The sequence below is a fragment of the Rhinolophus sinicus genome, chromosome X (genome assembly GCF_036562045.2).
Source record: "Rhinolophus sinicus isolate RSC01 chromosome X, ASM3656204v1, whole genome shotgun sequence".
Taxonomy (NCBI): domain Eukaryota; kingdom Metazoa; phylum Chordata; class Mammalia; order Chiroptera; family Rhinolophidae; genus Rhinolophus; species Rhinolophus sinicus.
Window position 1 is genome coordinate 96,197,659 of NC_133768.1, and position 26,188 is coordinate 96,223,846.

At 38.1% G+C, this 26,188-nt stretch overlaps 1 protein-coding gene across 1 annotated transcript in view; it reads right to left on the reverse strand.

Moving 5' to 3' along the window:
• GPC3 (glypican 3) overlaps nucleotides 1-26,188 on the reverse strand; it is a 472,819-nt gene that overhangs the window by 415,154 nt on the left and 31,477 nt on the right. The window contains exon 2 of the mRNA XM_019717458.2: nucleotides 25,347-25,508. Coding sequence (XP_019573017.1) covers nucleotides 25,347-25,508 — 162 coding nt within the window. The remainder of the gene's footprint in view (nucleotides 1-25,346; nucleotides 25,509-26,188) is intronic.

A 26,188-nucleotide genomic window follows, 5' to 3' on the forward strand; every position in this document is an offset into this window, starting at 1 on the left:
CAGCCTACTGAATGGGAGATGATATTTGCCAAAGATACATCTGATAAGGGGTCAATATCCAAAATTTATAAAAAATTCATACAACTCAATACCAAAAAAAAAAATAAAATAAAAAATCCAGTTTAAAAACAGACACAAGTCCTGAATAGACATTTCTCCAAAGAGGACATACACATGGCCAATAGTCATATGAAAAGATGATCAATGTCAAAAATCATTAGAGAAATGCAAATTAAATTCACAAAGAGATATCGCCTCACACCTGTCAGAATGACCATCAATAAATCAATAAACAACATGTTGACGAGAATGCCGAGAAAAGGGAATCTTTGTGCACTGTTGGTGGGATTGCAAATTGGTGCAGCCATTATGGAAAACTGTTTTAAGGTTCCTCAAAAAATTAAAAATAGATCTACCTTATGACCCAGGAATTCAACTTCTGGGTATTTACCTGAAGAAATCTAAAACACTAATTCGAAAAGATATATGCACTCCTATGTTCACTGCAGTGCTATTTACAATAGGCAAGATATGGAAGCAACCTAAGTGCCCATAAATAGACAATTAGATAAAGAAGAAATAGTACATATACACAATGGAATATTACTCAGCCATAAGAAATAAATGAAATCTTACCATTTGTGACAACATGGATGAACCTAGAGAACATTATGCTAAGTGAAAGAAGTCAGACTGAGAAAGACAAAAACCATATGATCTCACTTATATGTGGAATCTAAAGAACAAAATAAACAAACAAACAAGACAGAAAGGGGAAGGGATTAAGAAATATAAATTGGTAGTTATAAAATAGTCATGGAAATGTGAAGTACACCATAGGAAATACAGTCAATAATATTGTAATAACAATGTATAGTGGCAGGTGGGTACTAGACTAATTGGGGATCACTGCATAAATTATATAAATGTCTAACCACTATGCTGTATACCTGAAACTAACATAAAATAATACTGAATGTCAACAGTAACTGAAAATAATAAATAAATAATTTTTTAAAAAAGAATACCACTGGCTGGTTCCTTCACTGCTTTAATGGCTGTGCCCCAATGTACTAGTTTATAGATTAATGTCAATTGAAAAGGAGGTGTCTTATGGGAACCCTGATATGCTCTGCTCAGCATTTTTATCAATGACTGGTATGGTAACATAAATGGTACACTGATCAAATTTACAAATGACATGAAGCTGTAAGAAACAGTTAACCCATTTTGACAACCTAGTGATCTCAACAGGGTAGAGTTTTGGCTCAGGTTTTTAAATGGTCATGTTAATATAAGACCAACACCCCAAACATGGGATGAAGGCTGGTGACAACAGTTTGAGAACTTCGCTTGACTTTAGTTCAACACTCACTGACTCAATAGTGAGTGTCTTAGATTGGCTGCCTCAATAAAAGTATTAATATGTAGGAGGTGATTGCTGCCCTGTGCTCTGTATTGAGTAACTCTGGACACAGCAACTTAGGAGGACAATCACCAAGTAGAGCCCTATCCACATAAGTGCTACCAGTATTGTGAAAGAGTTACAAGGAGATTGAATTTGGCCCAACAAACATATGAAGGTCAGACAGTTAAGTTCATGAACGTATCCTAGAAAAAGTGCTACATACCTCATTGCTGAATATCACTAAGGTCACCTTTGAAGTACTCCCCTTGGGAAGCTATGCACCAATGCCAGTGCCTAGTTCACCCTTCAAAGCAATTTTGGAACTCTTTTTCTGGAATGGCCATCAGAGCTGTCATTGGATTATGCTTGATGTCCTGAATGTCATCAAAATGTCTTCCTTTCAATATTTTCTTTATCTTCGGGTAAAGAAGGAAGTCATTGGGGGCCAGATCAGGTGAGTAGGGAGGGTGTTCCAATACAGTTATTTGTTTCCTGGCTAAAAGCTCCCTCACAGGCTGGCCCGGTGGCTCAGGCGGTTAGAGCTCCATGCTCCTAACTCCGAAGGTTGCCGGTTCGATTCCCACATGGGCCAGTGGGCTCTCAACCACAAGGTTGCCAGTTCAATTCCTCGAGTCCCACAAAGGATGGTGGGCTCTGGCCCCTGCAACTAAGATTGAACACAGCACCTTGAGCTGAGCTGCCGCTGAGCTCCCGGATGGCTCAGTCGGTTGGAGTGCATCCTCTTAACCATAAGGTTGCCAGTTCGACTCCCGCAAGGGATGGTGGGCTGCGCCCCCCTGCAACTAGAACACGGCAACTGGACCTGGAGCTGAGCTGCACCCTCCACAACTAAGATTGAAAGGACAACAACTTGACTTGGGAAAAAAAAGTCCTGGAAGTACACACTGTTCCCCCAATAAAGGCCTGTTCCCCTTCCCCAATAAAATCTTTAAAAACAAAACAAAACAAAAAAAACTCCCTCACAGACAGTGCCATGTGAGCTGGTGCATTGTCATGATGCAAGTCATGAATTGTTGGCGAAAAGTTCAGGTCGTCTAACTTTTTCACGCAGCCTTTTTGGCACTTCCAGATAGTCAACTTGGTTAACTGTTTGTCCAATTATTACAAATTAATAATGAATAATCCCTCTGATATCAAAAAAGGTTAACAACATCATTGCAATAAGTTCACGAACTTAATTGTCAGACCTCATAAAAACTAGCAATTAAAGCTGACTAAAAATTAAATGGGCTGCCTTTTAAGGGAATTAATTCTTTATCAGATTTTCACTCCAAGACCAAATGATCACTCTCTCAGAGTATGTTGTACAGAGGAGTTACACAGAGGTAGAAGGGTTATATCTGATGACCTCTAAAGCTCCCTGTCAACTCAGAGATATCGTGACATCATGGAATCACCTTCCTAATCTATATTAGTGAAAAAGGATACAGAACTAAAGTCAAACCTCTGAGTAGTGAATTAACACATGAAAAGAACTGTTTAGAACCCAGTAGAGAGACTAAGAAAGTAGGAGACAATCCCTGCCCTTTCTTCCTCCAGACTCCTTAGCTGTAGGGATCTTGTTTGCATGGGTAGCTTAGAAGTTTAAATAAACTTCACTTGGGTGGCTGAGATGTTTGTAATGAGGACCAGGGTGAAGGGAGTCAAATGGTGATGTGTAAACAACTTATTTCTCTGCCTTCTGTGAAAACAGAATTTGATGTTTCTCTATAGAGAGAGTGATTTATATGGATAGGGACAAAAAAAACTGCAAAAAAACAAACAAACAATGAACTGACCCACTTTAAGAGGATTATTTGTGAAATATAATTGGAAGTCAATCTAAAGCAAAACATTTCTTCTATGAGCCCTTAACTGAGACATAAAAATAATACAAAGAGAGCATGTCCATAGATAGACTGACCTATATTTTTTAGGAATACAGCTGAATACTACCATGTGCATATCTGAAAGTGCCCAGCAGTGCCTGGCATACAGTAGGTGTTCACTAAATAGTTGTTGACTGACAGCCAGAAACAGAAAAATAAAATTTTTGAGGCATCTAACCAAAAATGCCCTGCAAATTCAAGCCTTCGGTATGATATCAGGATTTAGGTCTTCTGCTCGAGGCAGTTTAACAGGGCTGAACCAGGAGCTTGTGTTCCTTAGCTTCTGGCACGCTGAAAACGGAGAACACAATTTCCAGGCAGACTGCTCAGGATCAGTCAGTCCCTCTGGGGCTATCAATCAGGTGTTTCATTGGGAGGCAGCAAAGAGTACCATACTGGGATACTGGCCTACTGAAAACCTTGTCCTGGACCTGACATTCCAACTTCTAGAGAGTTCTGCTCCAGGGATAGCCTTTCAAGTGCATGAGAAGGTATGGATGCACACATGCTCTTCAGCACTGTGAGTAAGACAAAGGAACAAAAATCAAGAACACATCTATACAGTTGCCCATAGGAGACTGAATGCAAGGAGATCTCATGCAGCTGTTTGTTTGTTTTTTTCAAAAAAGGACAAAGTCTTTATTCCTTGTTTTGAAAGATGCCAAAGATATATGAAGTGAAAAAGTATGTTATAAAACAATATGTACAGCATGGTCCCATTTATGTAGGGGAAAGCTGTGAGAATAAGTGAGTAGTGAGTGTATATATATGTACAGAAATACGTGGAGGACGTTTGAAAGGATACACATCAAACTCTTTACAGTGTTTGTAGTTGGTAAAGTTAGTACGGGGGGGCGGGGAGACAGGAAAGGGGGACCTTAACTTTTTACTCTATTTTTGGCATTGTTTCTTTTTTTACATTAAGCTTGTCTAAATACTGCATGAATTTTTCTCTCAGAAAATCACCTTTATAATTTGGAAAAAATAGCAAAGGTGAAAAAGAAAAAAATCCCCAGTCTCTCACTCAGCCCCTGGAAATCCACATAGGGCCTTGGGGAAGGAGTCCAGCCAGGCCTGCTTAGCTTCCCTGCTCCACCCAACGCATTCCCATTCTCTCCTGGGGTGTGTGGGGGGAGAGCAGTGATGAAGAGATTTGTTCTCAGAGTAGCATAAGCCTAAATGGAGGAACAATTTATAAATAAGCAATTTTCTCAGAAAGTCAAAACCCTGGGAGAAGCAACAACCCTTTCAAAGCCTTCTCATCAGGAACAGCAGCAGTGTGGTAAAATTATGTAATGTACCTACCAAAATACTTGACATTGTCATGGAAATACTTCCAATGGAGAAAATCTGGCACTTGAGGCAAACAGAAATTCAGTAAAATGAAGGTGCTGATTCACATAAGCCTCCAGGCAATAAAACCTTGATACACGTCCTTTTCTATCAAATCTTCCCAGACAACATGTGTGTGCATATGCACACATACGTACACACACACACACACAGGTTGTTTAGGAAAAGAATATCAAGCAGCATTGAATAACTAGATTCAATCAGCAGAGCACGCCAGTAAATCACGTATGAGCTCCTCTTCAGTTAGTCGCCAAACAACTTCTATGCTATAAAACAAATACTTCATGAAAGAAAGGTTAGCATGTAAAAGCACCTCATGGACCACAATCTTCCTCATCAGAATGAGAAGGGGAACCAACTCAGAGAAATGGGAAGAGAACTGGATTGAGAATTACAAAGCCAGTTTTCCAACTGCCAATTGCCAGCATGAGACTTCTGGGCAGTGTTTTTTCAAGAGGAGATGAATTTGCTTTCCAGGTGATATATTTGGTTCTCACAACTGGTGGGGGCTGGGGGGGAGGCAGGTGATTAGAGGCCAGAGACGCTGCTAAACATTCTACAATACACAGGACAGCCTCCCCATGACAAAGAATTATCCAGCCCCAGATGTCAATAAAGCCGGCATTGAGAAACTCTGCTTTAGGCAAGTCACTTCACATCACTCTTTCCTCAGTTTTTCTTACCTGGGAAATAGGTACTATGTGTCTCATGGAAGTAAAACTGTTTTAAAGTATTTAGCTTTATATAAATGCAGGATTATCTGATCCCAGAGTTATTTTAGTACTTCAAGTCTATCAAGAATGCCTGAGAACTAACTTCATTTTCAGCTTCAAACTTTAATTTGGACTTTCAGAAATCCAAATTGTTTTAAAAAGTAATTTAGGTCTATGTAATTTTACTAACAATTGTCACCCCAATAAATTTAATTAAAAAAAAAAAAAAAAAAAAAAAGTAATTTAGGAAAGAGCCATAGAAGGCTTCCTGGTGAAGGTAGTACTTAAGGCAAAAGACAGTATAGAACAGAGGCTGAGAGACCAGGCTCTCAAGTAAGTGTGTCTGGGGTTCAAATTCCAACTCTGGCGTGTAATAGCTTTGTGATCATGGGCAAGTTACCGAACATCTGTAAAACACAGTATTAATAGCACCTACTTTATATGGTTATTGTGAGTTACACATATAATAAGCTTAGAATAGTACTCGGTAGACAGTAGATACTTATTAAATATAGGCTAGTATTATATTTTCAATGAAGCAAAGCAGAGATACACAGAGGAGGGTACCCTAATCCAGGAGGCAGGGTGGTCAGGGAAGGTTTCCTACAAGAAGTCGTCCCTGAGTTACATCTTAAAAACAAATGGACACTAGAGGAAGGGTAGAAAAATGGAGGCATGGAGACCAGTTACAAAGCAGTTAAAAAGTCCAGGCTAGAGCTGAAGGTTGAAACAAGGGCAGTAGTTGTAGGGATGGAGAAGAGGTATAACCAACAGGTCTCAGCAAAGGTTTGCTGTGGGAGGAGAGAGATCAGGAAGGAGTGGGCCTATGGTAGTACTTGAACAAGTTGCTTACCTCTCCGAGCTTCAATTTTCCTCATCCATAAAATAGAGATAATATCACTTACCTAACAGGATTACTGTAAGGATTAACGCGATTTTATTTTAAAACCCATAGCATAGTGGCACATAGCAGACAATAAATGGAAACTCTCACTCTTGTTACAATTACTGTATTTTGTCATGTATAATGCACACTTTTTTGCCCAAATTTGTGAGGAAAAAATAAGGATGCACATCATACATGGGTAGAACTAATTCTGTATCTATATAAATGTTTTTAGTTTTTATTTATGCTTATGAGTTAAAAGTGTAACTCTAGAAATCAATAACAATATCTGTATGCAGAATAATACTCTGGAATACAATAATCGGCTTTGTTGAACTTAAGACGAACTCGCAACAACAAAGAGTTCTTGGCCTTCTATGACGCGTAAATATCATAAATTTGTTACCAGTATATAACATTTCTTGTACCTTGTATCTGTTTTTGTGTTTCGTAATTATTTGTTACATAAAATTTCTTGTACCATAATATGTTAAAAAATAAATGCTACAATTCCTTTATAATACAAAAAACAAGTACCTAAATGTAAACAAATAAAAATTTGATTAAAAAGTTAGAACAAAAGATTTTTTCCCCTGAAAGGTTGGGCCGAAAACGTGGGTGCGCATTATACAGGGCAGTGCATTACACTTGGCAAAATACGATATTATTAACAATAATTACAACAGCTCTGGATGGGGCCCCTAGGTGACAGCTAGCCCAAGAGGTTCGGCATCCGAAAGAGACTTGCTCAATGTTACACTACTTGCATAGTGGCAGAGCCACGAATGAAAACTGTCTCTGCCTCCTCTTACTCTGTGCTTGGGTATTTTTCACTATATTGTTCTAAGTGATTGGTTGGAGGATGCTTCCCTCCCGAAGATTATGGCGAGGTCACCCATACTTTCAGCAGTCTTCTCCTCCCAGTGTCAACATTGAATAGGATTCGAAAACATCCTGGAAGATCACTTCCTTCTACTCACTGTAAAATTTGCCTGTTCTTCTTAATCTGATAGTTTTACTCCCGCCTGCCTTTACGAAAATAGAAAGCTCACTGTACATAACTAAGTGAATCAATCTTGCTATTTCTACAGGTGTTGGGATTTTAATGGTATCACTCCCCAAGATAACTAAATAGTACACAGTAGCTTCATTATGATCATAACAAAACCAGCTGGGCTCCTAAATGGTGCAACTCCTCTAATGCCTCCACTGAGCTATAGCTTTGCTATTGCTATTTGAGGTCTTTAAAGGATATTTACTGCACTCAGTTTCAAACATACCCTGTTTCCCCGAAAATAAGACCTAGCCGGACCATCAGCTCTAATGTATGCTTTGGAGCAAAAATTAATATAAGACGCAGTCTATTATATTATATTATATTATATTATATTATATTATATTATATTATATTATATAAGACACAGTCTTTTATTATTGTAAAATAAGACCAGGTCTTACATTAATTTTTGCTCCAAAAGACGCATTAGAACTGATGGTCTGGCTAGGTCTTATTTTGGGGGAAACAACGGTACAAGTAAAACCTCTAATTCTGCAGACCAAAACCCAGCCCCTCTTAAAAGAAACATAGGTGAGGACCAAATAAGTACATTTCAGAAAGGAGATGGGAGGCAACATCTAAAGTAACAGTTCTTCCCTCAAGCCAATTAGGCATCTATCTGAGTGCTAGAAGAATATGCCAACAATCAGTACCCAAAGGGATATCATTATGTCTGGGAATACTGACTTAGGTGCTGTTAAAATAACTGAGACTACTTGACTCCATTAAATGATCACAAATTTGAATCTATTTGTTCAGAATAGAATTCTTCATAGAATCAGATTAGAGCTGAGTGGAGTTTTAGAGATTAACTAGCCTTGTGGTTCTTAACTGTTTGGTAGTGCGTGGGGGGGTGCATAGACCTCTTTAAGAATCTCATTTAAATTATGTGCTTTCTCTCCAGAAAAAAATTCACATATACAGAACATTTCACATACATTTCAGAGGTTATGAGGACCCACTACAACCCATCCACGGACCCCAGTTAAGGACCAGTGCGTTAGTCTACTCACCTCTTTGGACAAAGAAACAGCACTTCAGAAAGATCAGTTTGCCCCAAGTCCATTAAGAAGACAGCCCTAGAGTTTAAAATGTGAATTATACAGAACAACCCTAATTGCTAACAGTCCCTTACATAAGCGTGTGTATAGTGAGTGCTGCTTGGTTTAATATGCAATTTTATATACATATCTTCATATTCTCATAACTAATATAGACTGGATAAGTAGTAGCTCCATTTTATCGGTGAGAAATTCAAGGTTTATAGAAATTAAATAAAGTTCCACAAACATCTGCTAAAATCTACTACGTGCATCTGCCCAACAACACTGAACTAGGAGGTGGAGATACAGAGATGAACTCAAAGCAGACCCTGGGAGGAGCTTTCAGCTCAGTGAAAGGGATGATCATTCCCCATCCTCCCTCCTCCACCCAAAGCACACCATTTCTAGTTTGGCAAGTGCTAAAATGGAGGAAGGGAGTATTGAGTTGAGGGCAGGTGGGATGGCAGGGAGACCTAGCCTAACCTGCAGGTTGGGGAAAGGATCCCTACAGGGTTCAGACAGCTTCTCTCAGGTTGCCGAGCTAGAAATAACCAAGCTCAAACTGGAAGCTATGCATTCTGATTCCAAGGCCAGTGTTTTTTCATGGGCTGAGCTTCCCGAGGGCCTTGCAACTAGAAGAGGCTGAAAAGTCTTTCCTGGGAGCACAGCTTCAGTCATGTCAAGAATAAAACTGCCCAGCTCTTCAATTTTCAATAAATGTCACTATCAGTACATGTTCAATACATGCAAATTTGCTTTAGCACATGAAAATTGATTCAGTGTGTAAACCTGAAACAGTTTCTTCCTATTCGTGACCACGTTACTATACTCAAATATTCTCCCTCCACACTTCTCAATTTTCTAATCTTGCTTCCTTTGAGTTTTGCCTTGGCCCTAGGTATTTATCTCTTTTCTTTCCAGCTATGCTGGTATGCAGGGCCTCTGAATGGCTGGGTAGAAAAAAAGAAAACAAAAGTGATTCTCAGAGAAACCATACAACTTTAAGTACAAAGGCACATTTCCCCTACATTTCACCGTCTGTATTAAAGATGTCTGGGAAAAGAATAATAAGTATGTAGTGGGGGTGGGTAATAGCTACTATGGGCTGACACAGAGAGGATTGTTCAGGACAGCTATATTTTAAATGTTTTTCTTCTTGTCTTCTCCACTCCCTGACCTCCCACTGTCAGCCGACCACTCCCCCACCTCATTCCATCCCCCAAAAGATCCTGAGCATTTTTGAAGCAAGATGAATTATTTCCCTTTTCAGAGTCTCTGGAGCTATATTTCTAGCATTGTATTTAATATGATTTGCAGTGCTCATGTTTTATTTGAACATTGTTCATTTTTCAATTGAATAAGTTTGCTGAATCCTTAAAGTTTTTAATGACCTCAGGAGGACAAAATTTTCTGTGGCAATATATCAAGGTATGATGTAAGGCATAGAAGGGTTCTGATTTATAAAACTGACTTCCACTTAACTTTTCAGGATCATATCAATTATATCAAGTTGAGACCTACCTACTAAGGGCCTAAATAATAGCACTAAATTTAATAATAATAATAAAACCTAACATTTTCGTGACAACTAAAGCAGTATCTTATGTGGGTCTCATTACAATTTAAGATTTAGGCACAATAAGGATTATACCTATTTTACAGATGAAGAAAATGAGGCTCAGACAAGTTAAGTGGTTAGTTCAAGGTCACACAGCTTCCACATGAAAGAAAATGGGACAAGTAATCAAAGGTAAAAGTTTTTCACATATGCTTAAACCCCTAGGATAAAAAATATCACATCTCTCTCACCTTGACTTAAAAGTGCTAACAATGCTTGTGAAAGATGAAAAGCCTTGAAGGAAGGCAGAATAAAAATCTGAGAGACAACCACTGATCTTTTATCTTCTAGACTTCAAGCCAAATCAAGCTCTTCAAAGAGAACCCAATAAAGCCCAGACATTTTCATCCTAACAAAATAAATAATTCAGTCAAGCTTTAGAATACTCCTGCATTATGATTGGCTATTTGATATATTTGTGACTTAGCAGCCACTAAACTGATTAAAGCTAACCTCATCGATGTAGTTATGTCGACAGAGCCTTTGACACTGACAGCTATGAATGAAAAGTGTAAATAGCAATGAATAACCCAGAGCTTCTACATTTATTCCTAACGGAGGATTTAGCACTTTCAAGTCAAATGCCTGATAGGCTAAAAATTACAGCCTGTGGTATTTCTGGTGCCAAAGAAACTGTTGAGATTCATCACCCCTCCTCCTTTAGGAAGATGTCCGTAGCCTCGGTTCCTCCAGGCAGACAGGCAAGTTTGATTTTTCTTAAAGAACTGACTCTTTGAGCTGCAAATGGCTGTAGAAATTATCTGGTCTAACCCCACATTTTATGTGAGAAAACTAAAGCCCAGAGAAATGAAAGTAATTGCCTAAGGTCATCCAGTGAGTCATGGTGGAGTCAAGAGCTACACACTGTATCTCCTTACTACCAGTCCAACGCTCTTGTCACTAAAAACCACACAACAGGGAAAAATCTCCACCCAGACACACAGGCATATTCTTTCTTTCTCTCTCTCTCTCTCTCTCTCTCTCTCTCTCTCTCTCTCTCTCTCTCTCTCTCTCACCAATTCTGAATTATAATGGACCTATAAAGGTAATTGTAGTCATATTCTCTGTGTTGAATTTCTATTGATCTCAACAGAAACAGTTTTGAAGAGGACTCTCAGATGTAAAATTATACGTAATTTCTCAAGTTCAAGTCCATCTCATGATTACAAATTAATACCCTATTGTAGGGCATGCCTGAAAATCACTGAAGAAAACATGCACACTCTCTGGTTTATCACTAGCACTGCTTTTAATATGTGCAGTATGATACCATTTCTGTAAGAAAATCTACATATGTGTGTTTGGATATATGCAGAGAAAAAAATTAGAAAGCCTATGTTGACCATGGTCATTTCTGGGTGTTAGGATTCTAGGTGATGTTCATATTCTGTTTTATATTTAACAGTATTTACTAATTTCTTTTCCGAAACTAACACCTGTTATTTATGTAGTAAAGTGTCAGCAGGATAGCAGAAAATAATATTAGAAATGATATAAGAAAATATTCAGATATATAAACTCTTGGAAGTTTTTAGACTCCAAAATAACTTCACATCAACTCATGGTCAACTAAGCTTATAACATAAAATCTGTTCAATTAGAATTTCACCTCCTGGGAAACGGAAAAGACTTTGAACCTGATAATCATCCCTTTCCTTGTGTATATTTGGTCTATAGAATAGGTAGGCCAATTAAGTTACTTGCCCCAGGTGGCCTCTCATTCAAATTCAGGAATGGCTAGCTCAACAAATAGGATGCTTTCCTGGAACATCTTCACCAATCTGAACTGATGAAGGAAAGGATAGCTTAAATTAGTGAAGTGTGATTTACAACTACTTTCCAAGAATAACAAACACCAGCTAACATTTACTGAGCACTTCCTGTATACTAGGCACCCTTCTATGTTAAGTTTTACATGCATCATATAATTTACTTCTCACCACAATCGTGTAGTTAGGTCCTGTTATTTATTGTCCCTGTTTTAGAGATGAGGAAATTGAGGCTTACAGAGGTTAGTTAAGTGGACTCCCGTAGGTAACAACATTCAAACTCAAGTCAATTTATTCCAGGATCTATCCTCTTAAACACTACACTACCTTTTATTATTTTTCCATACCAAGTGTAATTCAAACTCACTGCTAATAAAGTGTTTCCAAGTAGAAGTTCTATCAGGTTTGCTTTAATAAGCAAAGCTCATTGTAATTAGCAGCCCCAATTAATGGACTTGCTCAAGTCCTTCCAGCAAGTTAAACGTGACTTCCTGCAAATCCTTTTTTTTTTTTAACTTTTATTTATTTTAAGTGTGTTTTTCCAGGACCTACCAGCTTCAAGTCAAATAGTTCTTTCAATCTAGTTGTGGAGGGTGCAGCTCCCAGAGGCCCATGTGGGGATCGAACAGGCAACCTTGTTAAGAGCACTGTGCTCTAACCAACTGAGCTAACCGGCCGCCCCTCCTGCCAATCTTATATACACTATTAATTTGTTTAGCGTATTCTTTCTTCATAAATGGGACGAAAGTAAACTTCAGCCCAAGTCAAATGATCACAATATTCAAATTAACACAGCCAAAGTTAATAAGAGTTCACTCTAGATCATTAATTTTTACAAAATATTTACCTCCTGCCTTGAGTTCACTTCTGCCATTTCAGCATTTATTGCCTATATATTTAATGTACAAACATATGCTTGCACTATTACAGTTTTCACATAAACGGCTTCTGACTGCCTTCAAAACAAGAAGAAAAAGCCTAGCTATGGTCTTGCTTAATTGTGAGACATTTCTAACACAGTATCTAAAGAACTAGGCTTTAATAATTTGTTCAAAAGCTAGTCTGCCGCCAAGAAAATATATAATAGAAGAAAATTCTCAAGTTAGCATTTGTAACGAACACTTCCATTCAATGTTCTTAAGCAGCCCTCTGTTTCTTATGCAAACTTCGATGTTCTAAAATTTTGGTACCTGAATTAGAACCACTCCACCCCAGGCCCCAAAACAAATATAATTAGACTGCTTTTGTCTAGCTTCTCTCCCCCACATACATCATTAGCTAAAGTTCCAGATCAGTTACTGACTCCTTATTTTGACAAATTCAGGTCATCGTCTCAACTCTTCCCATGTCTATAGTCACACAATCTCTAAAAACAATTGTGCCACCAACTTTCAACTTGGAAATGTTTGAAAATATCATCATGCAACTCAGAGCACATTGAAATCCCTTGAGGAAAACTATGGTGGACACAAACCACAAATTTTCATACCTGGAAAATACTGAATATTTCTATTACTGTCTTCTTAATATTTCTAATGCTATCTTCACATGCCTATTATAGTAAGTATAAGAAACGAATTAGAGTGTACGGAGTCTAGTTCAGTGTTTACTCTAAGTGGATTTCATGAGCACAAAAATGGCAGACCCACATGTTCCTATAACACTGTAGTGCCCACATTTTAACTAGACCACGAAAGAGAGGCCCTCTGTAGTATGGCTAACTACTTATGGGAGTAATTTCGCCATACAACTATAGCAAATTTATTTCAGTTCCAGATATCACTTTCCCCATTAACTCAGGAGACCAAAGGAGCATAATCGCTTTCCTTTCATCCCTGTCAAACTCCACAAGTTTCTCAGGAAGCAAATACTATTTAAATCATTTTCATAATTCTAAAATGCCTGTAAGACAAGTCCAGGGTCTAATTATGCCACTTAAATTTGTTGAAGATGTTTGGGTTTTTCTTTTTTTAATTTCAATTACAAAAGAGCCCAAGGGTTTAAAGCCCTAATAATCTAATAAACTTTGCTAAGTGAACATTGTAACAGATACGCCTGGATGGGATTTTGTAAATACCAGACAATTTCCCCTGATCTTTATCAGGGAAAAGAAGTCTAAATCTTTGGCAGGAAGAAATTAAATGTAGTGCAAAATAATAACATCTGGCCAGATTGTGTTTGTCAGAGTAGCAGCCCCTTTAGATGTCAGGCTGAAAGTACTAAAATGAACTCTGAAGGGTGTGTGTGCGATTCTTTATGAGGCAATAGGAAAGGCTGCCACGCTGCCATAGAATACTCAGGGTACAATTAATTCACCCTAGTATGTCCCTACAGAGAATTGTTTCACATCAATGGAATTTGAAGCCTTCTGCCAAATAAAATTTAGGGGCCATTCTTGGGGTATTTTGTTTATTTCTCTATTACTGTGCAGATTCCTGATAGCACTTTCTATTTTTCAAAACCCTCTATGATCATTTTTATGCATTGTTAATGCTTATTTTTATCTTCTAACTGCAAGGCAGACAGTGTGACTCAATGAAAAGAGTAATGACTTTGAAGTTAGAAACTTAATGCTGCCACTTACTGTTTATGTGGACTTGGGCTTAATGACTCCTAACTCCAGTTTCCCTATCTGCGCAATGGGGATAATAATACCTAGCGGTATCACTACCATTATGAAGATTAATCAAACCTAGCACGTTTATTTTAGTAAACTTAGTTAACCTTGTTTCTCCTTCATGTAAGTGACCCAGATGAGTTTAAATGTCTAAGTTCACCAACTTTCCAAAGGCCTCTGAACTTCAAGAAGTCTTAAGTTATGCGAGCATACACTATCTTCCCATTCTATCATAAAAGAAAAATCCCCTCAAGATTATATTTGAAATAATATGTGCATCATTTAAGCTTTTTCTTCCACTATAAGCCATCTCAACCATCTGGCAGAGATAGCCAGAAAGAACATACTTTGTTTTTCCACTAATGATTACTTTGATGCATGAGATATTTTAGTTGTCTTCCCTGCCTCTCTGATTTATTTTTTTAAAATCTAGCATTTAGAGAGGGAGAAATATGGTCATCTCACAATAAAAAAGATTTTCCCAATAAACAACTCTTCAACTCTTTCCAGAATGTGTACTACAAAACAAAGCTAAACCACTAATTTGTCTGATAGGTCAGTGTATCTGTTTCAAATGTTAATTGCTAGAAAGAGTACTATTTTTCCTGTCCCTAAGGAGTACGAGTGTGGACAGAAGGCCTTTGGGTTTTCCCCCACCTACTACTCTGTTGGACAGGAACAGGCACTTTGGCCTCACTGAATGGGTTTCTTTAGCTACCCTTCAAGGACTGGGGTATGTGGAAGTAAACACACATACTACATCAAAGAATAGTTCCAGGGCCCATTTTCCCAGCTGGGAAGGTGGGAAGGATGCCCAGAATCCATGCTCCAGGCAATGAGACTGGTGGCAGGCAACATTTCACCACCCTTCAAGGACCTTTCCAGCTACAAGAGCACAGACTCCAATACACTTCTAGACCAAGATTATTTCCTAGTAAATGTCCAGAAAGGTCTCAAATCCAGCAATGCTGATATCAGTACAGTAAACATGAACTCATTCAGACTAATGGTTAGTGTAGGAGACAACTAAATAACAACAATAATCCTTTAAACTTTTCAAAGCGTTTTCATATACATTACCTCTTTTGATCCTCGAAATTTCTGGCAGGTTGGCAGCTCAGGTGTTATCTTGCACATAAGAAAACAAACTCAGACACTTTAAATTACTTACCGATTTTCACATAGCTAGTGTCAGAACAGAAAACAGAACACATCTTTGATTCATGCTAAGGCTAACATCAATTAGTAAAGAATCAAAGAATATATTGGAAGCTAAAGGAAAATACTGGTACAGTTGACAATGTTTTTAAACCTCCATAAAATGAAACATTGAATTAACAAATCAGTAAAAGCGATTTATAACACATAAAATGGGTTAGCATCTAGAATATATAAAGAGCTCTTGCAAACCAATAAGAAAAGGGCCTCTCAATAAGAAACAATGAAGAGCTAATTTTTTAAATGATGAAAGAATATTAATGAGAAAAATGATGAAATAAAAAATACAAATGACCAACAAATCTCCCTAGTCACCAGAGTCCTATTTTTTCACCCAAATTGGGGTTATTGTGAAATGGCAAATGGCAACAGGTTGGGAAAATGGACAGTCATGCATTGCTAGTAAGAGCGAAGATAGATACAACTTTATGGAAGTCAAATAGGCAATAAATGTGAGAAATCTTAAAAACTGCAAAGCCTTTGACCCAGTAATTCCAGTTCCAGGAATTTATCCTGAGGAATAATTAAGGGTGTGCATAAATAATTAGATACATGGTTTGCTTGTTTTTTGTTTGTTTTTTAAACTATGGTTTACTGAAAGTAACCTAAATTTCCAACAGTAGGGAGGGTTGAATTAATAACATTTGAGAGAACTACATGACTAAGTGGTACATGGCATCTAAATAATATATTTCTATAATACAATAGAAATACATTACTGACATGGAAAGACGGCTATATTACGTGAAAAGACAGTATAATTTATTTTTTTAAAATATACACACACCTATATATGTATAATACTGAACAAAAGTATACAAGATCATATGCCAAAATGTTAACAGTAGTTATCCTCTGAGGGATAGAATATGGGTCATCTTATTTTCCACTATTTTATTTCTTTGTGTTATTTCACTTTCTCTGACAGACATGTAGTACTTATTTGTGTGGTAAAAACTTAGTTTTTAATAGAATATCCTCAAACAAAATTTGCTTTATTACTTTCAAGTGCTCACAGTAATCAGGAATGACACATGAAAGTGTGTTTGGAGAAGCTGACAGATGTCTCCATTCTCGGGGTTCTTGGTCACAAGGTGTAAATCCGTGGCACGGAACCTTGTTCGCAGTGCTCTGGGTGGAAGTAACAACCAGCAAGCCAAGGGAGTGGTGAGGCCAGAGGCAGAGGCTTGGGGAAAACATAAGACGTCATTCTATCTCGATGGGCAAGCATCAACCCATTAGCTAGACTTTTAGGATCTGAGTAGATTTTACAACCTCGAAACAAATGCTTTAGGCAACAGTTTACATCTTCTCTTTTCTATCTGGTCATAGTGGTAGTTGTTACAGAGGAAGCGGAAGAGTTAGAAATCTGTTTCTACTAATACTACTTATTTTACTGCGTGTGTTCATTCAAATATTTACTGAGGGTCTACTATCTCACCTGGGGATACAGGGGTAAGGTTAGGGTTACAGTTAGGGTGAGGTAGAATACACATAAGCCCTACCCTCAGAGAGATCATTCTCCAGTAAAGGAGACCCATGTTAATCACATAACCATTCCTTATAAACTTGATAAGTGCTAGAAAGAAAAAAAAACCACAGAATCTCAGGAGAGGCAGTGCAGTGGAACCTGGTCTAATCCAATTATTACATGTCAGTTAATCAGGTCTAGTACTAAAGAACTTCAACCAAAAGAGGGAAGCGTCATGCACATCCTAATTTCCTTTCATCATGTTTGTTCTTCTTCCTCTCCTAATGCAACCCAGTGAAATTAGAGCCTGCCCTTGCTAGTTAGATCTAGAGGTTATGTTAACTCGTTCAGACCACTAGGGGACCATTTAGAAACTGTATACCATTTAGTCTTAAATATACACATACACACACACACACACACACACACACACACACACACACACAGAGGAAGAAAACACACAAAAATGTTACCAGCCATTTTCTCTGAATCATAGGATGATGAGTGGGTATATAAGAGCATTTTATATTAATTATAATTATATTAAAGCATAAACAAGCATTTTAAAAATGTATATGTGCCAGATATATGACATTCAACATCACAAAGCAAAGATATTATATTTCATATGCAATTAAGCTTATAAATGTACAAGAGGGAAACACAAAAACAATGGCTACCACACATCTGATTCCTACAGACCAGTGCAGGGCTGAGTTCTTCACAGCCCTCATCTGATTTAACCCTCTTTAATTAATGGCTCAGAGAGAAGTGACTTGCCCTTGGTCACAAAGAGAAGCTGGAACTTAGACTCTAGTCTGCCTGAAGCCAGAGCTCAAGCCCAGCACACTATCCCCTTCTGTTCTCTCCTAGGTGTTTTGCCCTTTCAAGAGGAAGACTTTGTGAGAAGCTATAAGGCTAACGAGGGAGTCCAGAAAAACTGGTATCTAGTAGGCAATTAATAATGTTTAAATTTAAATTTAATTTAGAAAAAGATGTGCACTATTTACCTAATTCCCTCACCTGCCCTTCTCTTTGATCAAGAGCTCCCTCTGTCTGGAGAATTCACACAGACAATCTCCTCCAAGAACCTCTCTCCTCCAGTTGGAATTAATCTTTTTCCAATCCCACACGCCCATACAGAGGGGGATTTCCTGTGGAGCTAATGAAACTTAAGCCACAGGGACCCGCACTTGCAAGCCTCCTCTTAGAAGAGCCATGGGCATTTTGTATTTTTAATTTTGTCTCTTTTTCTTAAAGAGGGCCCCCAAACTGTATAAGCTTTGAGCCCCAATGAAACCTGCATCTACCCCTACTCCCCATAGAAAACTGCGAAAATTCTTCTTATAGCATTTCTCTTAGGATGCCTTGTACCCATGTTATTCATGTATAAAAGTCTTGGTTTCTGAAATTTGAGCTACTCGAAGGTAGGCATGAGGTAGCTTTTATCTTTGAATCCCCCACAATAACTGCCTTCAGACATGCTAGCTACTTGCTCAGCAAATTTTCTTTTTAATGAAATACAATAGAATTCCCTTGCAAGAAAGAAAGCTAGAATTGGGGAGATTGCCCATGACCATGAAACAAAATACACTGAGGCTGTATAACGTATGGTGATTAAGGGCACAGGCTCTGAAGCTGTTTTTCTTCCTGGGTTCAGTTCCTGTCTCTGCCTTTTATTGGCTGTGGGACTTGAAACAAGTTACTTAAGCTCTCTGACCCTCCATTTCCCTAGCAGTAAAATGAGGCTATAATAGTACTGATCTCATAGGGTTGTTGTGAGGTTTAAATGAGACGATACAAGTAAAACACTTTAGAACATGAAATTTTTCATTCATCTCTCACTGACTTAGCACATGTTCAGAGAGGAGGTTTCTGATTCTTACCTCAAGCCCTCAACTTTCTCTTCTCCACACCAACCACACATCTCCTACCTGATCCCACCCAAACTCATTCAAACCCAGCCAAAATGACCCCAGAGTATGCCCTCTTAATCATTATACTCCATTGCTGAGATGAGAAGCAAAGGAGGAGACTAAGGGCATGGAAACCCAGTTCTCCCTTTGCTGGTAGTCTCGATGTGAGCTGCTGGAGCCTGGAACTAAAAACAGAGACAGAGCTAGGAGGTGTCAGCATGTGATAAATGAGACCTGGAGAGGGCAAGGGGGAATGAAATGTAGGGAAAAGACGAGGAAGTTTGAAGGAAGACAAGACCAGATGACTACTGCAAGATGGGATGAGAGAAAAGGTGGAGTACCTAGGTATACCTCAGCCCCTGAAGGCATCTCACAGTCAGTAACAGGAAAGGTGTTTTTAATTTCTATGTTACCACTTCCAGCTTAGAGGAAAATTGTTTCTACCTCCACTCTACTGACTGGGGAATTCAAATCTCTCAAACATATGCTTCATTACTCTGATATCAGGTACTGCAGCTCAGTGAGACAGAAAGAAGAGGAGGAACATATGTTTTCAGAAAGTAAACAAATCCCAGTGAGGAAGGAGTGGGAAGTAATCACTACCCAAAAGTGGTATTTTCCCTGGAAGCTTCTAGAGGGCAGGGACAATGTCCTTTAATTTGCTTTGTTGGGCCCACTAGAGTGAGAAGGTGGGCAATGATGATGGCAGCTAGAAGGGGGTGAGTTCTAAGCCCCATTGAATCAAGGGGCATAGGCTGAGGTAAAGAGTTAATCTGCATAATCTCCTCCTATCAGGTTGGCCCCAGAGCAGTCTCTGCCCGCACACTGGGTCATTTTTCTAAGCTCTTTTTATTAAACAGTTTTCGGTTTAATGACTGACTTTTCTAAATCAATAGGGGGCACAGGAAAGGTTTACAACTCCCCCAGCCTCTGGCTCTGCTAAAGCCACAGAATTTTGAAACTGAATTGAATCCAAAAGTTCTTAGTTTAAAGCTGAAATGACTTTAAACACCCAGTTTCCAATTGTTTTTCCAATAGCACTAACAATTAAAGAATTTAATTTTTAAACTTTGTAACCAAAATATCTCTTTGAGTCAGTGCCATAAAAGTACCCTAATTAAAGCCAGCATCTTCTGCACTCTGATAAGAAATTCACCCTTTTATAATGGAATTACTAGAGCTTTGCTATACAGATGAGTGCTTTGATTAATAATTTACATTTTTGAGGATATATAACCCCACTCATGGTCATGGTTTGCGTTCCTAAAATTCTTCTGTTCGGTTTAATGTTATTATATTTAGCCCTGGCAAATGAATTAAGTTTTGATTCCACATCAATGTAATTATACTCTCTTACACATTATTTTGAAAGAAGAAAGGGTTGTGACAGAATGGCCAGCAGTTTGAGTCAAGGACTCAGTGGGGCTTAGCCTGTACAGAGCTGGAGTATGGGCAGGAGAACTGTCAGACTAGTCAAGGGGAAAAACTGTGAAATGGAGAAAAATTGCTCAGTACTCACTTAAAACCCCTACTACATTATAAAAACTAAATTAACAAATGATTGAATCTCAAAAACATGTTTATCAACATTCAAGCAATTATTGAGTCACATATTGACTGTGAAAGAAAAAAGCTTTGCTTGAATAATGTCCCTAAACAGTTATTTCAAGCAGAAATGACTGGAGAAATTGCTCTGAGCTGATGGAAAATGGTGTTCAAACCAAGGTCAATTTTATTTAGGGGGAGTGGGAGAGGCAGGGATCTGACAGAAAAAAAAGTGTAAGAACCACCAAGAGCAGATGGAAACGGAAAACAAGGGAGGGGTGAAACAGAAGAAGCCCAGAAACACTGTCCTCCACCCCATTCAGAGATGTCTTTTTCATCTCTACAGAGAGCAGGTAGAAGAAAGCCTTCCAGCACTCGGTGAAGATCAATTGAAGATCTCTAAACTTTGACTCGTCTTTTCCTCCTCTATGCCATGATAGCACAGACCAGAAAATGCAATTGAAAAATGGCAGGAACACAACAAACCCTGCCTGATCCAAACGTTTGTTTGTGTGTAAAATATACCAGATAGGGGCCAGAAGAGCAACTTCGGGAAGCTGAAAAAAGGAATATGAACCAGTTCTTCAAAGGGTCGTTTGCCTAAGTGCTCTCTCACCTGTGCACTGAAACTGTTTGAATATCATCTGTATGTGGCAAGACTTGTTGAATTATATCATGAACTCCAGCTTTGTCTAGGTTAAGGTCTGTTACGGTAATGCATCGTTTATCTGGCACCACTGGGGTGAAGCAGCCCACATAAATGAGCTGTCTAGATAATAATGCATGGATATCGTGCTTTACAGTTTTCAAGACACTTTCACATATATTAGTATCTCTACTCTATGAGGTAAGTTAAGCAGGACTGTAATTATTATCCCCATTTTGCAGATAAGAAAACTAAGGCTATTAGAGTCTAAATAACCACCCAAAGTCATAAAGCTCATAAATACAGAACGAGAACTAAAACTTGGATTTCCTGATTCCAAGTCCTGGGTTTCTTCCATTGCCTTTAAGCACCAAAAAATTATTTTTAGCCATTTAAAATGGAAATATTGAGAAAAAGCAATGCTTTGATCTTTCCTTATTGATTCACAACCATCCATCACTCAGTTGTTGGACTTACTATAATAATGGGGCTACTGAGGCATGTACAGATATATCCCTCTACTAAATGCCCCCAACTGCCACATTCAGTGAGTTCTTGAGTCCACTTTTATGTCCTCCACCCTTACTGACACTCGTAACTTCTTGCTGCTCATATGTACCTCCCTCTAGCAGTCTTCTATAACCCTATTTAACTGCTTATTTCCCACTGGCTAGAAAACTTGAAAATCAAGTTTACGAATGTGCATAAATTCAGAACAATAGTAGACTCTGAACAAGGTCCCAAGGAGCTCTCAGATGAGTCAACTGCATCTACAGGAGCTCCATAGCATTTAGGTGCACAGAGATGTTTTCTGCTTACCCACTATTTCTCCTTACTGATGAAGAGCGTTCAAGGTATGGGGTAGTCAACTTCCAGAAAAGCAAAGTGTTGCTGCATTCCAAAGAGACTGTTCTCACTCAAAGTCAGTGGGGCCTTGAGGAAGGCTGAAATCATCCAACACACAGAAAAACCCTGGACATACCCCCAAATATGCCCTGATAGTACAAGGTTGAAAGTTACAGTGAGATTCTACAAAGAAAACAAAACTCAAGGTTTGAAGATACAGAGGTGGTAAAGATATGATGAAAAATTCAGAATTCGGTCCCATTTTTATTCTCAAGGACCACAAATTCTACTTCTTAATTTTGTTTTACTTCAAGCACACTAAGAACAAGGAAAACCATGTCACATGATGGCTTGGAAGAAGCTGTGGCATCAATGAGTTTCCTCGTCTGTAAAATGAAGATAATTACAGTACGAACCTTATAAGGCTGCTGGGAAAATTAAATGAGATAATTATGTAAAAGTAAGCATCATATAGTAAGCACTTAAGAAATTGTCACTATTATTATTATCATCATCATAATTATTATTAGGTAGGGGAGAAAAAAGAAAAGAAAATCTACTTTTAGCGGAGTTTTTCAAAAAATTAATTAAGCAGAAACAAAAAACTATTGTGCTGCCCCATTTTACTAAGCACATCTAAGTAAATTAAATTTAGGAAACGAGGCAATGCAAAGATTGAAAATAAAGTACAACTTCTTTAATGCTTCAATTATTATCAAAACAACATTAGCAATACAGCACTCCAACCACTGTAGCAAAGGGCCCCAGGCTCATTTATGAGGGCAAAGGCTTCCTGCAAACGAAGACATAAAATCCAAATCGAGGCAATAAGGATTGCTCGTGGTACTGTGCACATATTTGCAGAAAGCACTCGCTGCTTAAATACTCCCAAAGTGGACTAGTGAAGGAATCCTAAAGAGATTGTGGATCTAGGCCAAAATCAAGACCAGTTTTCTTCAACTTCATGTGGTGGAGAAAATAGCATCAAATTTCATACGAGTGAAGTACTGGAGCAACTTCCTCAATAATTTTCTCTATCAGAATATTGGGGAAGAAATTAATTTTTAGGGAAAAAAACAAAGAACTGTACCCCCCCAGCCCATTCATTACCTTGTCTCTGATTTTAGTCTTGTCTCTCCAGACGTTTGTCACAGAAAGGAATTGGGGACAATGTCTCACAAACATGGCATAATTGCCTTGAGGTCTGGGACCATAGTCTATCTTTTTCCTATGGGGGTTATTTTTTTTTCTAAAAATGAAGCAGCAAAAACGTAAGAAAAAAGAATGAAACAAGATAAGGAGCCAAATATACATGGTAACAAGGTAGAAGGCACCAGTAATGAGTTCAGACATCATTTACTTGTGTCCATGTTTTGCCAGGGTTGTCCTTCTGCCTGTCCTCATAATTTGAGAGTATATATATATTTGCGTGCGTGTGTGTGTGTGTGTGTGTGTGTGTGTGAAAGAGAGAGAGAGAGAGAGAGAGATACAACTAGTAGGTGCTGCCCACATTCTCCACCCTCTGTTGCATATGATTAGTATTCAACCTCCATGCTACAACAGCCATATCTGGAAGCTCATCCAATCAAAATATTGTCAGAACTTCCTCTCTCCTAGTCTTATGCTGATCCGGGCCTAGAAAACACAGTATACAAAATGCAGGACTGGACAGAGATGCTGACAGGCCTTCAGATGGACAATCATGTCAGCTACTCTGTATGCAAGAATACCAGTGTGATCACCCTACCACCCGGCTCCAGGCAGGCAATGGTCATCAGTTAACATCTGGGGGCCTGGTTATTCTGGGAATGAAACAAATCACAAATACTCCATTCTGAAAAGGCACCTTGACATCCCAAAGAGTAAGATTCAGCTCTCTTCTTCAACCCAAATCTCATGTCACATCACTTCTTATCACCCCACTTCCAGCTAGCAGATCAGTTCCAAAACCAGTGTAAGAAATACATGAATGGTACATGTATTTTCAAAATCAGCTTAAATTATTTATTCTATTGCCAAATTGTTAGTCTCAACAAACTCTTCATAAGAGTCTGACTACATAAATAGGTTAACAAATACTTCAAGCTTATATATTGTACTTCATATAATCAACCCAACATCCCCTGAGGCTTTGACCCAAAAAAAACTGTTGTGAATGTATGCTTTATTAGCTAATTTGAATAATTTTATTAGCTAACTCTAAGAATTTCATTATAATACACAAAATAAGCTATAATGAACCCACCTTACAATTCAAAGAGGTTAATTCTTATAAAGGTGTTATAAATCTAAAGATTTGGAATATCAAGTAGTCAGAAGTATTGTTTTTCTCTATGATCCCAATTCTCTCTTGTGGGGCAAGAAAAAGGCAGCTGATTCCATCTGCTTAAGGAAAGACAAAAGAAAGCCCCAATAACATAATTTTCCCTCATAGGAGGCAGCATATTGAGGTTGTAAAAAGTATAGACTCTAAGAGCCAGGCCATCTGGGTTCAAATCCTGCTTTCAACATTTATTGGTGGTGTGACCTTGGGCAAGTTACTTAACCACGGTGTGCCTTGCATTTTCATCCACAGAATGGGGATAATAATAATACTTCATAGGATTATTGTGAGGAGTAAATGAATTAATATATGTAAAGCACTTAAGAGCACCTAGCACATAATATTATATGTGTATAAATGCTTGCTATCACCACTACCACTAACATCACCATCCTTAGCTGGGTCTTTGAATCAAGGGAGGTACTCCCCATCCTGCCATGATAGTCCCATATGTTAGCAAAGAGAAATGCAATTTCCTACCCATCTGACAATGCCACAACAGCTTCTTTTACAGTCATACACAGGCATAGTAAGAAGTGAGACTCACAAAGGGAGATGTGGAAACCACTCACACAAATGAGAAAAGTAGGGCCATCAAGCCAGTTTCTCTCTCTTAAATGGAAATGGTCCCAGTGGTCAGAAGGAGTTTGTGCATGTTCCCACAAGTATCTAACTCACTCCTTGAGACGACTAATATTTAAGTAAATTTTCTTTGTTTTTTAAGCAAGCCTTACAGTCTAGTTGAGAGAAAATATTTACTCTTTCTGCAGAGATTTACAGCCTTTACATACAGGTCAACAGAATGTCCTTGGACAATGATTTTTGATAATACTCACCTTTCCAAAGATTGGAATGAAGCTTCTTTAAAAACCGTATTTTTCCTTAAACAGAATCTCTCACTGGGAGGTTTTTAGATCAAGTATTAATGCTAGAATGGTAATTTATAAATTATACTTAGCATTTGAAAGCCCAGTGCCCACATAATGATACCATTGAGCAGTACATCTAAAATGATCCCCAGAACTCACCTTGGAAAACCGCAGCATTCTGAATAATTAAGAACTTGAGCTCCATACTTGCAGACTGAAGCAGTTGTTCCATGTTCAATCGTGCTGTTAGTTGGTATTTTTCTTCCATCTTTCTTGAGCAGCATGTTGGGCCCTTGGGAAGACATACTTGCAAATCTGATCCTGAAACAAACAGTTTTTCATGTTTCAGTAAACAGAATATCACACATACACATACCAACAAAAAAGAGGTGAACAGGGCAAAACAATACATGTCTTTCAAAACACAGTAAAATCTTGATTATTCAAAATTAGTATTTATCTTAACTAATCCCTACTTTCTCCCAATTATACTTATGACTTATTCTTTTTAAATAACCATTAGAATTAATTGCCTAGGCTTGACTCATATATTCTGCATAAACTAATTTATAGCACCAAGCATACGTCATTGAACACTGATATTTAATTTGTCTGTTAAAAGATTAATCTACACTCCTACAATATATTTTCTTTGATTATAATTTATGAATGAGAACACAACCAAGAAGCAATTTTCAAAATTCCAGTTAAGATTTCCTGATGAAATATACGTCAGGCCAACCAATGTTGCTTTTTGAGAGAAATGAATAAAACATCAATATCACATCAAATCTTTGTTGCTGTTATTGTTTTAACTAAAGGTCTGGGGCAAGATTCACAGAGGACACATCCAGAGAAAAATGTTATCATTCAGGCTATCGCCAATGTCCCTTACAATGCCAATTATAGCTCTATCACAAATGCCGACCTCTTTTTCCTCTGAACTCCTAAGCTACTTCATTGCTACCTCCCTTATAATGTAAAATGCTTTTTTATTTTTG